This window comes from Apteryx mantelli, chromosome 16 (assembly GCF_036417845.1).
Source record: "Apteryx mantelli isolate bAptMan1 chromosome 16, bAptMan1.hap1, whole genome shotgun sequence".
NCBI lineage: Eukaryota > Metazoa > Chordata > Aves > Apterygiformes > Apterygidae > Apteryx > Apteryx mantelli.
In genome coordinates, this window is record NC_089993.1 from 18,092,452 (window position 1) to 18,108,838 (window position 16,387).

The window sequence follows — 16,387 nt, forward strand, 5'->3', positions numbered from 1 at the left end:
GAAATGGGTTAAAACCACTATTTTTGCTGAGCACTAACCTGGTTTGTGTGGCTCCAAGGATCCTTTGGAATCTGAAAGAGATGGAAGAAAGACACTGGGTCAGTTTTCATGCTCCAGACAAGCTGGGTACAAATCAGATCCCTTACAGTCCCACATACGGTCTGAGAAAAACAGTTCTGGATGTGTATTCTGCGGGGAGAAAAAGGCAGGGCTCCAAAGGAGGGCAGCCCCAGCAGACTGGGTCCATCCCAGTTTGTCCGACCACAAGAGGTCCCCATGCCATTAGCGATACACAGGGCTCCAGAAAATGCTCTGCTTTCCCTAACTCCTCCTTTCCCCACAAGATCCCAGGCTCCCATCCAGGCCTTCTTGGGAAGAGACAGACACATTTTTCAGTGCCTTAACAATCCCACAGCTCCCAGTTCCCCAGTGCACGTTCAGGCGCCGTCAGGGATATACCACGCCGCCACACAGGGCTGAGCCGATCCGGTGTGCAGCACCGCTATGCAGAGCCCTGGGGCTCTTTGCACCCTCCAACACATCTCCTTGCAGGCCTGCGGGGAGCGGGGCATTGCAGCAGCGAGGAGGGGGGCTGGCCGGCCTCGGGTCGCAACGGCCGCCTGCATGGATCAGCTCTGCTCCACTCCGGCGGGAGGGCAATTGCTACCGGGCCTCAAACAAAACCAAGGAGCAACTCCCATCGCGAGAGAGGGCACCCCACAAAGGGAAACCAGTATGAAAACAGATGGTCCTATAGGAGTTGAATATCGAAGAGACTCTAGAGAATCAGCTGAAAAAACAGGACTGGTTTGCATAGGCTGAGACCATCGAGACGAGGCACAACCCCATCAGGAGAGATTAGCAAGAGGATGCTGTCTTCCTCCTCCTCCCCGGGCACCAGCTCCAAACACCAGCAAGATGTAACATAACCTTTTACAGAAGAAGGAGATCAGGCAGGCCAAACACTTGACGACAAAACCACAAGGACAAGAGATAACCGGCAAAGGGGTCCAACAGGCAGGAAACACGCAGCCATGACCTGCACCGGGTCCAGAATCAGTTCCCTCCTGTGCCACAGCCCTCGGGCTGCTACCCCAAACACACAGGGCAAATAAACCTCCCTGCAGATCACAAGGCACTGGGATGCTGGGGGTCCTGCATCCACAGCAAGGCAGAGGGGAACAAGAGGTGCATGCTAGCAGGTCCTGGTGCGCATCTGCGCCAGGATCCAAAAAGCTGGTTGTTCTCGAGGGAATGCAGATAGCATGAGTAACCACGCTCCAGCGGCAGCCCTCAAAGCTTGCTCTGGGACAGCTACTGAAACCATGATCACACCTCAGCCAAGCTCCTCGAGTCTCTTGTGGGTTGTGTATTTTCTGCTAGGAGGGAATTGGGAGCGATCCAGCTTAACTGCGTGTGATCTTCCCCAACAGGAGGCCTGGATGGAGGCTGAAATGAGATACAGCTGCCGAGACAGCCAAAGCCCTGCTTTGCTACCCCAATCCCTCCGGACAGGGATAGGGGGGCAGCTGCGGTTTGCAGCTAAAGGCACTCCTGGCCACCTTGACCTGGAAGACGCACTATAAAGCAAGAGCTGCAAGGCGAGCTCCAAGCGCACGGCTGGGAGCTGGGGAGTTCCCAGCTCCACGCGGCCTTGGACAGGCTCCCGGTGAATTAGAAACGGCTCCTACCTGTCCGGCTCCTGGGGACACCCATGGGGACAAAGTTCAGCGCTCTGAACACTGCTGGGAAAGAGAGGGAGAGAGGAGGCGCCTGGATTTCAGCGGGCAGGAGGGGAGACGCAGCACATCGGCTCTGCATGTGCCCGGCAGAAGTCCTGCAGCACCCGCGAGAGGCCTCCCCGGGGCTGGCTCAGGCAGACGATATCGCACAGCGCGTCCCCGGCACAAGCGGCTCCTGGGCCTGTCCCCAGCCAATTCCAGAGGCCTCGGCTAAGACGGGCGCCTGAAACCCACTTTTCCAGTCCCGTTCTCCCCCAAATGCAAACCTCGCTAAGACTGCGAGGGAAAACTGATCTGCAAGTTACTGCTGAGCCACTGGAGAGGCCGTGCTGGATTCAAACCGCTGGCATAGCCACCAGTGAGCTTCAGACCGGCACTGTTGTCACCCTATGCTATGAACAAAGCATTGCAGCAGGGAGGAAGTTTTGTCCAGGGCCCACGGATCAGAAGTGCCGCTGGATCGCGGAGGCTGCGCCTTGGCTCCCGCGGTGCTCCTGTCTCCTGCTCTGGGAGCCCAACACAGCTACTCCCCTGCAGCGTTCGAGGTGATCCTTTGAGCCTTGCTCTGGGGGAAGCACCTCCACACCTCTGTTCCCGACAGGCCTCTGCTCCAGGGAACGCCCAGCTTTGGCTAGAGGGTCTCTGGTAGTTGCTCCCCACCTTGGGACACGCTGCTGACGTTATTAACCCCCGGCCAGAGGCACTGAAGCACAGGACGGTGCTCTCCATCCCATCTCAGACACCGTCCTGTCTCACCGAAGGTCTGCAGGCGACCTCGGTCAGCTGTGTTCCTTGGCCACGCAGCTCTCACCCACACCGCTCTCCTGCCCCAAGATCCCAATCGCAAGACAAGCGGCATTCCTCCCTGCTGAGAGAATTAGGACTGATCCATCAGTGTTCCCACATTATCCGTCTCATTTCCGGCATCGGAGCCAGCCTGTGTGCTCTGGTACCAGCACAGTTCCCGCGAGCTACGCGATGCAGCTTGAACTTCCATCTCAATGAAGTCACCGCTGCTTTGGCCCAGAGCACCCTAACCCCCAGGTGGCCAGTGCCTGAGCTCACGGATCAGCCTCAGCAGCTAGCGAGCCACTCCGCTCCAAGCTGAACCAGCTTGGCAGGAAAACATCTCCGGAGACTTGACCATGTCACGGCAGCCAGGGCTTCTAGTTCATGAGCCAGCAACGTTTCCCCTTCCAATCCCTGATCCAAGCAGAGCTGAGCAAAGGAAGCTATAAATAGCCCAATGTACTCACTGATGAGACTTTGCAAAATACCTGGTTGAGCAAACACAAAACGGAGCCAAATGAAGGATGTCATTCGCAGGTTCAGAAACGCTTTTCCCTTCCAGCATTCAGGTACGCTCTACTGGATGCAGGGGACCTGCTACAGAGCCTGGAAGCTGGGGTTCCCGAGTCCTAGTGCGCGCAGACACGCCAGCGAGCTCATCCCGAGCACACGCTCCCGTTCCCCCCCGGTGAGCGATCTAGCGCTGGGCTGAATGGGAGCCTTTCACTGCACGTTCCCCCCTCCGTGACCTGCTCCGAGATGCAGCCGGCGGTTTGCATGCAGCACCGCCGGGACGCTGCCCAGCTAAATCGCCCCCAAGCCAAACCCCGGCCTCGGCCACAGCTCAGCCCACACGGACACACGGCCAGGCCACAGCGAGCTCCCTCCGCCTCCGCGCGGACGCCGAGCGCGGGGTCGGGGCCACGGCCCTGCTGGGATCAGCCGATACACCTCGTGGCCCGGACAGGATTTGCAAAACGCCCCCGGTGCTCCACTTGCAGGAGAGGGCAGGCGGCCACTTCCTCCTCGCGTCACTCCGGCCAGGCGCCACGGGACCCGACAGAGCCCGGGACGCTCGTCCGCCCTCACCTTCCGCCTCGGAGAGGGAGGCTGCTTCTGGACACGTGGCTACAAGCCAGACCTTTACAGGAGGCCCCGAAACGCCCCCCCATCCCTGCTGGTATTTTGCTTAATCCGTTTGCTCTCCCTTTCCGCAATTACCATAGTAACCCGGAGCAGCGAGCACAATGCTCCTTCTGTGCAGCCGGCAGCCACGGTCGGTGGCGCGCGGTGACTCATGCGGCGGGAGCAGGGTCCACACGCTCCTTGGGCCAGGCATCGCAGCGGCCGCAGCGGCAGCCCTTCTTTAGGCCGGCCTGCAAGAGTCAGAGCCGCGCGTGCTCGCGGGCCGGGGAGCAACACGGCGCCTTGTTCGGCACGGCCCACGCTCGCAGGCAGCGCTTGCGGGAGTATTTGCAAGCGCGGGTTGAAGGGTCGGCAGGGGACGGGGAGATTCCCGGTCACAGAGTGCCTGCACCATACAGATGAGTCATTTCGCTTCGCTGCGCATCAGTGATCGTCCACAAATCAGAACTATTCCCAGAGCTCAGCCACAGGGCACTTATACACCGCCCTAGCAAGGGCCCTGTGCATCAGCCAGCTTCCCCGACAGTCCCAAATCACTGCCTTCCACTCCCCGGACAAAGTCACACCGTGCCAGGGGGTTGAGGTCAGCAGCGATCCCCTTCCCACCCTCCGTCACACCTAGCCCCAAAAAGCATTTCCTGGCTCCAGCCTGAAAAAGCACTGATAAAACCAGAGGTGCTCTGCCCTCCCCTCCTAGGCTCTGGCTGGACCACTCATGCCGATGGAAAACCCAGCTCAGCCCATGCTTCCAGAGCAGAAAATCACATGGTTTTCCCCACGGGATGCTGTCCCCGCGGATGTGGCAGCCAAGGCAGGAATTTTATGTGCCCATTACTCTCTCCCAAAACTTGCCACAGCCCCAGCTCTGTGCGGTTTCCAGCATCCTGCGGGCCGACCCGAATTTCCTGCCGCGCTCCCAATCTCTCAGGAAGCAACTGCAGCAGTTTGCTGCTGCTTGCAGCCAGCGAGGCAGAGGTGGAGCAGGCAGGCGCCACTTCCTCTTGAACACAACCCGGAAAAAAAGAGACAAGCGGTCCTGCCCTAAAGCTCTGCACCCTCCCTGCAGCCGCTCCAGGCGGGAATACCCACGACACGAGCTCGGAGCGCAGCACAGCTTCCCCGCTACTGCCCAGCCCAGTTATCGCCCCCCGCAAAGCACCCCAAAGGAAAAAAGGAAGGGGGGAGAGGAAAGGCAGTGGGATAGAAAGGATAAGACTTTGCATTCAAGCCCTTCCATGCTGAGCAAGTCCCAGCGCAGCGGTGGTTTCTAGCCCCATAGGTGGCTGCTCTCAGCTCCTTATCACCTGTAAAGCCTCGTTATCGTCTCTCCCACATGGCTGGGATCCCCGTGTGGTCTGGGCACAAAGAACTGCTAGAACTAGAAGAATGGTTTATGTCACCTGGAAAACCTGGAGACTCTCCAGTTTCCTGGGGCACCGGGCTCCTGCAAGAGAGGTGGCAGCTAGCACAGAGCTGGCGCTTCCAACCCCGCTGCTTCGCGGCAGCTACAGATCACCTTCGCGTATGGCAAAAAGTAATGGAACAAGGTGATTTGGGGACATGCCCCAGTTACCCCCCAGAGCCACAAAGGCAGCTGACAGCAAGGTCTGAAACCCAAACACACGCGTTTGCATGCGATGGCTCAGCTTTGCTGATACGATGCTCAGGACGCTGGAAGGACCCATGCAGATCTCCTGGCCACAGGGGCAGGTGGGGCGGCGTGGGACAGCGTGCCGCTGTGCCTTGCACCAGGGCAGGGAAAAATAAGCAGACTGAAGTTCCTAGCGCGGGCGACTGGCCCACGTGACGCTGCAGGCACTAACTGCATCCTTTATGCTAAGAAAGGAACCATTTCCTCCCAAAGAAAAAACACCTTACCCTTTTTTTTCTCATGCTGTAATCTTCGCCAGCTAAGAACATGCACTTACATTTCCTGCAACTGCTTAATTCAACGCCTAACACGGCGTCTCCGCCGTGCCCTCGCTCAAATCCCAGTATGTTGCACCTCTCCCCAGGAGGTTTATCATTTCCACTCTGCCGGCGTGGGTGGAGAGAAACGAACAGGACAATCTAAAGAACTGTAAATAAAACTATTTGCCTGAGTCGACCTTTGAAATTAAACCTCTCTGCTGCCTCCTCGGTGCTCGGTTCCAGCCCCAGGTAAAGTCCTGGTGACAGCCACGATATAAATCTGCTCTAGGTGGGAGGCTGCTTGCAGAGCTGCAGAGCCTGGTTAATGCTGGAGGAAGCGTTTCAGATGCCTCCCCCCTCTCCTCGACCCAAGCAGCAGAGTCAAATGCCACGGACGGGGCAGGGGATTTAAGGGATACGGTGGATCCCCCCTCTGCTGCAAGGAAGAGCCAAAACAGAAAAGCATACTAGCAAAAAAAGAAAGCAGGTCCATAGCAAGGTTTGAGGGCTATAAAAATCAATCAAGCCTTGCCTTTTCTGACAGAGGCAGAGTACAAGGAAGCGGAGAGGCGAATTTGGTCGCTTTGGTCATGAGAGTCAGCTCCTCACTGATATGCCACGTTATTTCCACCGTTCAGAGTGGAAAAAGCTAGCCGTGCAAGTGGAAAAAAGGCTCTCAACCTGCCGAAAGCCGTCACTCATCAGCCCATTGAGCTTCTCTTGCAGAGAAGGGCTCTTGTGAATAACCATCGCTCCGGGCTCGCGACTTCTGCAAAAAAGTGAGCTCAGAGGAGGAAAAGGCGCTTCAGAAAAAGCCCCTTGCAGTCAGTTGCCTGCAGCAGAGCAGCCTGAAAACAACCTGTCAGCCTGTGCTGAATCAGAGCTCCCGACTGCCAAGTCCGCGGTGGGCGCTTGCATTTCGAACGCAACAGGCTTTTTAGCAGACAGCAATCATGCGAGAGCTCCTGCAAAACCCTGCAACTAAGGAATGCAGCCAGAAACAGAGACACGAGCTAACTTCACCCTTAGAATATTTTCCTTTAGCTACGATAGACTTCTACAATTAAGATGCCTGGTTTTCAACAGCACACAAAATATGCAAGTTTCCAGAACTTTAAAAATAGATGCCCAGCTGCAAACACGGATCCCCCTTCCCAAGCAAGGCTACCAGAAAAGAGAAAGAAAACTGCATGCATTGATCCGACCAAGTTACACGGTCCCTTTCAGCATCAGAATCAGCCCTTCGCTCTCCCCCGCCACGTGTTTTGGAAATTGCAACATATACCTTGCTTCTTCTCCATGGTTTCCCAGAAATGAAGAACAGAAACGGCACGCCTCGTCGAGGAGAGGGATTGGGGGGGGCAGGAGGAGGGAGGAAAAGAAAGTCTGCAGAATCCAGCCACGGAGCTTCTTGCAAATCCCACTGCTTATTTTAGGCGAGAAGGCATGGTCCGAGGCGCTCGCTCGGAGCTCTCCTCCTCACCAAGCCCCGCGCGCAGGCAGACCCTTAGGGTTTGCAAGCTCGGGCGCAGTGGAGGGAAGCGGGGGGAGTCGCAGAAGGTAGCGCTGCGCTCATCGGCAGCTGCTGAGGTTGGCCGGTCTCAGCTCAGATTACACTTGAAAGCTCAACAGTTGTAAAAACTGCAGCAGTGAAATAGCAGATGACGTAAACAGGAAACTGGGGGGGAGCCAGCTCTGGGAGCCATTGAAGCACAGGATTTCTCAAATGCATCCCAGTGGGACGTGCTTTCTTGTGACAAATTAAAACCGTCCAAACCCAGCCTGCGGCTCGAGAGGTGCAGTCCACTCCCGCCTCCTCCATCGCCCCCCAGCACCGTCCCGCTCCCTCCTCCCCGACGCCCGACAGGAGAAGAGCCTCGCTCAAGGACAGCGCCGAAACGATCTGGCGAAACAGCCGCGTGGACGGGCTCACGGGGTCAGCACCAGCTGGCCCCGCGCGCAGCCGCGATGCCGAGAGACGACAGCAGCGCGGAGGGGCAGAACCCGCAAGAAAAATCCGCAGCAGGGTCCCCGCTTGCTCCGACGCATATTGCACCCAACAGGGAGTCTCAGCGGAAGGAAAACGGCACCGAGGAACAGGCCACTTAAATGAAAATCCAAACAGCCAAAGCACCAACGAGTAGCAAGACGGTGAGACACAGACCAAGGGTTAAAGCTGTGCTCGCAAGAGCCCATTCCCACAGCCAGCCGCACTCAGAGAGGGGGAACGGGCTGGGCGTTTGCAAATACACCTGATTGCACAACCTCCTGCCAGGGAAGAGGTCCTGCGCCCGGAGCGGTTCGCCTCACCTCCCAGGCTCGGTGCTTGACAGCACCGGCGGCTGTCGCAAAAGAAGGGCAGGCAACTACGGCAATAACTGCACCGGGGGGACGGGCGGGGGACGCAGACAGCTCGGGCGAGGTTAAAGCATGCAGCGCTTGCTGCAGAAAGCCCAGGGAAGATCACGATCGCTGTTTGGTCACCAAGGGAGTGACGGGAAGAACGAGGTCATATTTCCTTGTGCTGCAGGTGACATGCAAATTGCTTTGCCACTAACAACTATTACCACAACAAATAGCAGGAATATTGTTCCATTGCAATACCAGGACAGCGCTTAGCAGCTATTCCAGGGTGACAACCTAGACAGCATCTCAGGTGGCAAAATAGAAACTGCTGCATGGATTTTGCAGGTAAATAGCAAGAGAGAGAGATGAAGGTGTAGAAAAAAAGCTTTCATTTCTCTGCAAGCGTGCAAGGCAAGTCGTGATAAAGCATCTTTGCTCTTCCCCTTTCCCTCAAAACCAGCCCCAGAGAAGCCGGCGCTGACGCTGCTGATCAAAGCCAGCCTTGGTTTTGACAGGACGCAGTTTTGTTTCCGATTCCCTGTCAGTCTGGAGAGGCTGTAGCAGGTTCTTTACCTTAAACTAATAACAGAAAACGCGCTCCCAGTTTGTTCTTGACATATTCCCTAACTTGCCGGCTGTGCCGGGCCATGCACATTTGCAGGCGGAAAGGTCAGAGGTCAAGGTAAATGCACATACCAACATAATGAGAGCCTCTAATTTTAAATAGTGTTTACATAAGCCCCAGAAGGACTGCAGAAGATATTTTCTCAGGAGGATTTCCACTCCCAGGGTATAGTTTCAAGCACAGATCATCAGCGCATAAAGGATGCTGACGTGGGAGCTGCTAGCACAGACTGCACCGGGAGCTGTGCGGACCGGCACCCGGCTCCAGGAGAACACCAGTGCGTTATCCTTCACGCGCTGCAGGTCCTCTCCAGCTTTGCAGCTCATTCCCCAGCCCAGACATAAGACGCTTCACAGATTTCTGCAAACCCCCACAAAATCATTGCTGCTTTGGAGCAGCAAGTCCTCAGGCCAGCGGTGTGTGCTGCAGCACGTCCCACGTGCTGGCCGCTCGCCGGCAAACACGATTTCCTTCCAATTAGCCCCATTTGGTTTCAGTGCGTGAGGACTAGCGGTCGCGTGAAGCGGAGCCTCCCGACATCTCTCTCTGTTCCTGGGCTTTGAAAACTGGGATCTCAAAAGCACCTCAAAAAAACCCCCAAACTCTTTCAAGTCTTGCCAACTCGGCAGAAATTGCCAGGCCTTGAAAGACGCGTGTGATTTGCCGTTAATCACCCAGCCCTCCGTACACTACGGTTAAGTCGTGGAGGAACGAAAGGCATTAGGTGTTTCGCTAGCGTTGATTAAGCCTCAACATACACCCAGGCCTGGGACATCACCCATCTAAAGGCAATGGAAGCAGGGGGAGCAAATCCGGCGGCAGGAAGAAAGGAAGGAGCTCGCTTCGGCTCCGGGGAGGGTTGCACAGGGACAGGGACAGACACAGGACGGAGAGGTGCACCAGTGGCAGGGCCAGGCCCCGCGCTCCCGCCACTTCCAGGCTCCCCGCGACCTCCTGCCGGCCGGCAGCCGTGAATAAGTGGAAGAGCACACCCTTAAAAACAGCAGCGAGATAAAACAGCACCCTGCCCACGAAGGGCCCCGGGCCCCCACCCTTCCCCTGCACGCGCCCGGCGTTCCCGCAGCCGGCTGGATGAAGGCAGGGTTGCCGGCGCCGCAAGGAAATTGGGGAAGAGCCCCCGGCTCCCGGCGCCGCACGGAGACGGGCTGCTTCCCCTCTCTTGAAACTTTTGCGGATCAAAGTCTTCTGCAACAAGGCAGAGTTAGAACCGACCAGGCAAAAGAGAAATGCTCCACCTAGGGTGACCAGGGACCGTTTTCTAGGTGATGAGCAAAAAGCCAGCGGTTTCACCTGCGTGGAAAGAAGAGCCGATACCCATCCAGGGGGAGAGGGTGATTTTAACGCAATATCCCTTTTTTCTCTACTCAAAGAAAGATGCCACGCGCCAGGTGGCTGTGCCCAGTGTGTGAGCAGGCGCTCAGGGTTACAGGGCACCTCGGCGGCCGCCCGGGAGCCGCAGCTATTTCCCCAGCGAACACCGTAACGCAGGCGCTGCCCGCGAGCACGGGACGCGCTTGCCTTCCCGCGCCCCAGGAACGTTCGACACGCAGCTATCCGGCAAGCCGCGCGCCGCCGGAAAGCCCCGGTGACACGCCGCCCACGAGACCCGCGCCGGCTCTCCGGCTCCGCCGCAGCCTGGAAACGCGGCGGCGGTTCTATTTTTAAATGAAGCCTCTGAACTGAATCCAGGCGGAAAGGGAGCAGGGTCATCTTTCCAGTCCCCTTGGGCGGCGTTTGGAGACAAGCGATCACCGATACGGCGCAGGGCTCGTCTCTGCTTCGACCGGAGCGGCTGGTGCACTGACGGCGCCCACCTTACCCAGGGCCGGGTGAGAAAGCAAGCTGGAGAGCAAGGGAAAACGGTGGGAATTTCCGATACGGAGAAGCAGCAAGGGTTTGGGGCTGGGCATGCCAGCTGCAGCGAGTGGCAGGGAAATATGGACATTTCCATGCAGGCTCGGAGGCTGCAGCCGGGCTCAGTGCACGGTCAGATAACACGTCCGTGCGTGGCGCTCGGGTCTGCCCGCAGCTTCGGGAAGATGTCACCAGCCGGTTACATTCCACGGGTATTTTTAGGTTACCTGCACAACCCTGAGGGCTAGAAAAACATTTGGTTTGGTGTTTTGTTTTCAGGTGACAGCTCGCTGTCCTGCAGCAGGGGGTTGGTTTTAAAGACCCACAACTGCAGAGAGTGCAGCGCTTCAACCACAGGACCTCAGGCAGGCTCCCCTCGGAGAAACCCCCACGGAGCAGAGACCAGGCTGCATTTAGGAAGCTTAAAAGCACTGGCTAGCTGGTGTTTGCACTGTGGCATTCCACAACGTGCTGCCTACGTGATAAGAAATGCGCAGCTTTGCAACAACTCGTGCAAAACTCTGGTGCAAAGGTGACCACGGTTACAGGGGCCACCTCTGTGGAGCAGGCACAGCAAAGGGGTCCGGGCAGAGCCTCCTCCAGGGACGGTGCTGGCTCCTGCCTCCTTTGCATCCCTCACTCGGACCGCGTTTTCCCCAGGAGAAAAGCTGTGGCCGCATGAGGTCGAAGCTCAACTTCGGCGCAGTGCCAACCCAGGCCCACCCACGGGATGGAGCAGGCTGGGAAGCACTGGGAAAACAATGGGGATCAGCACTGAACCCAACCCAACCGCCCCGGCGCCCTCCGCGAGGGCCCGTCAGGAACCGCAGAGCCCAGCCGGGCGGCTGCACAGGTCCGGCCGGCCTGCACGGCGCGCGCGGGCGCCGAGCGGAGGGAGAGCAGCCCGCAAGGCGCTCTCGCTTATGAGCCATCTCGTGGGACCCAGCACGGGCCGCGCTCGCTCCCTTGCAGACGCTGGCGTGCAGCCAGGAGACGAAGGTCTGGAAGCAATCCGAGCCCAAATGCCTTAATCGTTAGGAGAAGGCAAAGGAGACGGTGCTTAGAGAAAAGCAAAGAGCTGGTTAAAAAGAAAGAAAAAGAGGCAGAACCACTGTCATCCGCGCCCAAGTCCCCCTGCCCGCAGGCACCCAGCCCTCCGCTGCTTTTCCCTTTGAGTTCTCAGCCCAGAGGCGAAGCCAAGAAAAAGACTGTTTGGAGTTGATCCGATTGGCAGACCACCGTTTCTCGATGAGAGAAGAAACTCAAGCCCATTTCGGATCAGATCAGCTTGACAGAGAAGGAACGCTTTCGGCTTTTTCTTTCTGGGAAGGGAGAAGAGTCATTTGACTTTTTAATTGTCTGATGCAACTCGATGCCAAAGCAGAGTCAAAAGACATGCTTTTCTTTCCAAAATGCTGCAATTGCAAATACTTCCAGCTGCCCCCAGAACTCCGTAAATTTGGGAAGAAAGCTAAGTATTGCCTGTCTCTGCTTTCAATGCAATTCTTAGAAAAAAAAAATACTTCATTAGCTTTCTACCATCCTCCCTCCAATTTATTTTGGGCAGGGAAAGAGTGATTTCATCTCTGCAAACGACATAAGACGGAGCAGGCACCTGCTTTGCAAACAGAATGGTGTGAAAAATAAGGAAGCCCTCAATGTTTGCGAGCGCCTGCCCTGGGACAGGGTCAGACACAAAAGACAAACACAGGTGTCTCCCTGGACCGGAGGGTCAGGAAAGGACTTTCTTGAGAACAGCGTTTGCACTCGGCGAACACGGCGAGCAGCTGCTCACAGTTCAGAGTGATGTTACCCTCCGGGATTGTGAATTTGGCATCCTCCAGCCTGGTGTTTATCGCTTCTCAGTGACTCCAGATCGAGCATGTACAGTTCACATGTTGGAGACTTGTTACCTAACTGCAGATGTTGCAAACTCAGCTCGGGATCCGTGAGTCAAAACAGGTCCGTCCGTCATGCCAGCCGCGGCACGGCACAGGCAGAGCTGCGAGTGCAGTCGGCACAGCAGAAAATCCAGCTTGCTTTCCAGTGCCCGATTCTGCAACAAGCGTTTTTACGCTTAACCGACCCAGCAAGCTCAGCTGCTATGTCTACCATGCTTTTCCCCAATTACATCCATGCCAAGGCACTCTTCCCAGCAGAGGCGGAGGAAGCGAATAACCCAGGGAGCACCTAAGCACAGCTTGTCAGGAGAGAGGAGCTTTTCCATCTTCCAAGCGACACCGAGAGCGTTTTCCCGCTGTCGGCAGCGCCCTCGGGAAGCGGTCGCGGCTGGCGGCAGGCAAAGCCCGCAAGGGCGGCTGCGCATCTTCAGAGGAAACTCTCCGATTTCTGGCAGCGACCGGGCACCGCGGCCCTGGGGAGGAAGAGGAGCGGGGAAAACCTTTGATTCTTTCTTTCGGAGGAAGCGGACCTGCAGCGGGGCGCTGAATCGGCGGTTTATTGAAAGCAGCAGGCGAGCGCTGCTTTACAGTTCTCTTTAATTCAGAGCTGATAGTATCTCGCGCTACTCCCACACCAGTTCTTTGTGCTTTTTCGCTGCCTCTCCGACACTATCCGTTCTTCCTGTCCTCTGTCAGTCCGTCACTAATTTCCTGTCCTCGTTACATTCCAAGAAACCGTGCAGACAAAACAAATGCAAAGGGCTTCCCGAAACGGAAAGCAATTGCAGGCGGCGGGTGCAGCGCGGAGAAAGTCATGTTAAGCCCCCAAATCCACCCCATCACGAGGCGAGGGGGGAGCCAGGAGGCCTCGCCAGGCTTTGAGGAGGCAAAGGAAAAACGCAGGCTGGATGGGATGAGAGCAGGCAAGAACACGGCGACCGTCCAACTTCCCCGAGGCCACTGCTCATCCTTATCTCTGCGTAAAGCCTGTTACCACACACAAACCTCAGCGCTCGGCCAAGAAGCATCAGCCTAAACCACTAACAGCCAATGCTTCTGCGTCAAGAGAGGAGGCAGGTGACCGGTTTGGCCCCCACGACCTACGTGCAACAGGAGCCGAGAGAAAGGGTTGATGTAGCGAGGCAGGAACTGGCCCTTGGAGACCTCTCCTGCGCTGAGCCAGGCTTGTGCTCCGTTTTCCCGGCGTGAACATGCGCTACCTTGCTCTGCTCCTCCAGCTCTATCCCAAAAGACAGCCCTATGTCCCACGTCCCCAAAACCAGTCCCACGTCCAACTGGTGCGTGAGACCAGCTCCTGCTGCTCCACCTGGATAGCAAGTTAAAATAATATATAAAAGCAGCACGTATTTATTATGCTTCATGCTTCGCAGAAGCTACCTGCAGACATTTCACCTTTACACCTCCAAACTCTCTGCTGCAAAGCTTGAAAACATCTCCGAAATAAAGGCTGGACCATCAGCATGCCAAAAACCCCCTGCCACTCCTCCTATCCAGTATCACCTTTACGAGGCCCCGTCCCACCGTCCCCTCCGCCAGCTCTCGGCCGAGACTGTGACTCCTCCGCAGCGGGAAAACACCTTTTTGCAGTGAATCTGCATGCCAGTACCCACAGGGCAGCTGCGGTTCGTGCCGGGGGCAGCCCAAAGGGAAAGTGAGGACTCGGCGGCCCGGCGGGTCCAACGAGCGCGGCGTTTCGCCGCCCGTTCCCACGTGGCAGCCCCGCTGCCTGTAAAGCAGGAAGGGGACCGCGCTGGTCTGTTTGTTCCCTTTCGGTGGGGTTTTTTCTTCTTTCTTCCTGTTGCACTCCTCACCCACGTCTCTCAAATCCACCTATTTTCCCTGCGGTGCAATTTTTCCAAAGTTCAGTGGAAATAAGCGTTGCGGGCTTTTCCTATGAAACCCTGCTTGAAGAGCTGTCATTCTGCCCTAGGAAAAGAGCCGTTTGCACGGACTAGCCCCGACACGTCCAGCTCACATCCTGGGTCAAGGACTCGCAGGCTGTGACTCAGCGCAGTTCGCACAGCCTGCAGCTCGCAGCTCTTCGTGGGGGCACGCTTAGCGCTTCCAAGAACCGTTGACCTCTAAATAAAACAAGCAAACAAACAAAAACCCCTTTTGCCCTGAAAAAGCGAGCCTCCAAGCAGCATTTTGGGGCAAAGAAGTGGCATTCTGCAAGGCGGCAAGTGAAACGGAGCAAGGAGAGGAGCTGGAAGGAGACACGTAAAACATCAAACCTGCTAGAGATAAAGGGAAACACGTGCTGGCTCCCGGCCATGCAGCTGTTACGCACGGTTTCCCTGCTGAGCTGCGGCTGTAAAACCCCGTGGGGAAATCCACGGTTACTGAACAAGAAATTCTTTGTGGATCCAAAATCGAGGGCGAACTCTTGCAGCAACCTGGAATGTACGCAGAACAGAAACGGCACGCGCGGGACAAGCGGCGGAGCAGAGCACCTACAGCATCTGCCCGCTCGTTTCTAAAGGTGCTCCTCCAGCTTTCCTCCGCTCATCCAGACCCCCTTCCACAAACCAGGCAGCGGCAGGTCTCGTTAACACACGGGAAAGCTTCTCTGGGGCAGGCGAGCACAAGAACCGAGAAGGTGGCCCGGCCGAGACCCAGCCCGGCTCGGAGGGCAATCCCAGCTTTGCCCAGTCCCAGCTGGTCTCCAGCGCCCAGCGCTCACCCACACACACAGCAAATGATGCTCGAAGCCCGGCACGTGGCTGACAAAGCAATAACAGGGATGAACCAAAAACCTGGCAGAAACGGGTAAGAGAGGCTAATAAAGCGCTCACGAGGGGGGCTGCGCAGGCTGCAGCAAGCTAGAATACCCACCGCCACCTCCCCCTTCGGCAGCCCTAAGAGAGCGTGCGGGTGCCTCCAGCCTGAAGGCGAACGGGTGCCGCCAAGGAGATAAAGCCGCCGGAGCAGAGCAGAGCGCCAAGGTGTAGGCGCGGGCCGGGCCCGGGCCAGCCCGTTCGCAGCGCTGCCACCCCACCCCAACCCACTCCCACCCTCATCCTCATCCTCCTTCACGTACCACCGCTTCATCGGATCCATAGGACCACCGGGCTCCCGCCAACAGGGACGGGAGTCAGCAGGAAGCGTCGCCGGTGCGTGGGGCGCCCCTCGGACAGGAACGGGGTGGAAAGAGAGGGATGATTTTAGCTGCAGGGAGAGCAGGGAAACCTAGAAAGCCAGCCGAGCCTCGTGGCTGCGTTCAAGGAGGGCACACGTGCGCGTTCGCAGGCACGAAAAATTACTCGGGCTAACAGCAGGGGTTTCCTGGATGCAAGCACAGGGCTCTACAAGCAGATGCAGAGCAGGCACCCGGGACTAGGCCTCCCACCTCTCCCCCAGGCACCTTCTAAAGGCACTTGGGAGGTAGCAAAGAGCAGCTAAAGCAACAGACCGGCACAGGATCACTTCATCTTTGGCCGAAACGCAACTTGGCAGCGTTTCAGGAGAGAAACCAAGCGATCCACAGCGGCAGGGGATGTTTAACTATGCAGAGTGGCTTTCTTAAAAGCCTTGATGATGAACACATCTGGCTCTTATAAAAAGAGCCACGTCGTTTTTAGCGATGAGCTGCAAGGAACTCCTCGCATCTTCTGGACAACACATCCCTTTGCAGTCACACATGACAGCGGGGCACACGTTCAGGACCGACTCGGAGACTGTCCTCACCGATCCACCCGGCTTCCTGCCCTGCTGCTTTGTGGTTTCCCTTTCAGGCACAGCTAGCCTAAGCTTTCCGACTCCGACACCCAGTGGAGCAAGATCCCTCCCCTAGAGCAAAAAATCCTTCCCCCACATGGTACATTTGTCCTTCATGACCTTTAAAAGGAAAAACTCAGGCAGGGAATGATGCATTCCTGCAGGGAATGATGCATTTGCAGCTCAGGCTGCTTTGAGATGTACAGCAAATGCCTTCCAGCAATCCAAGTCAGGATACTGTCATCTCAAAAGGCTGCTGTTAACATCAGTAAGGACGCCAGGGCAGAGCACAGCACCCAATCCACCGAAACGGC

The 16,387-nt window shown here is 56.9% G+C and overlaps 1 protein-coding gene across 2 annotated transcripts in view; it reads right to left on the minus strand.

Annotated features, from left to right (window-relative positions):
• MAP2K3 (mitogen-activated protein kinase kinase 3) overlaps positions 1-16,387 on the minus strand; it is a 41,212-nt gene that overhangs the window by 16,300 nt on the left and 8,525 nt on the right. Inside the window, exons 1-2 of one of the 2 annotated variants that reach the window (XM_013945490.2) lie at positions 6,874-7,153; positions 39-71 (exon numbers count right to left, since the gene is read on the minus strand). In XM_013945490.2, coding sequence (XP_013800944.1) covers positions 39-71; positions 6,874-6,889 — 49 coding nt within the window. In that variant the 5' untranslated portion in view covers positions 6,890-7,153. Of the gene's footprint in view, positions 1-38; positions 72-6,873; positions 7,154-16,387 lie in introns of those variants that run through there. The other variant, XM_067306380.1, reaches the window with a different exon arrangement.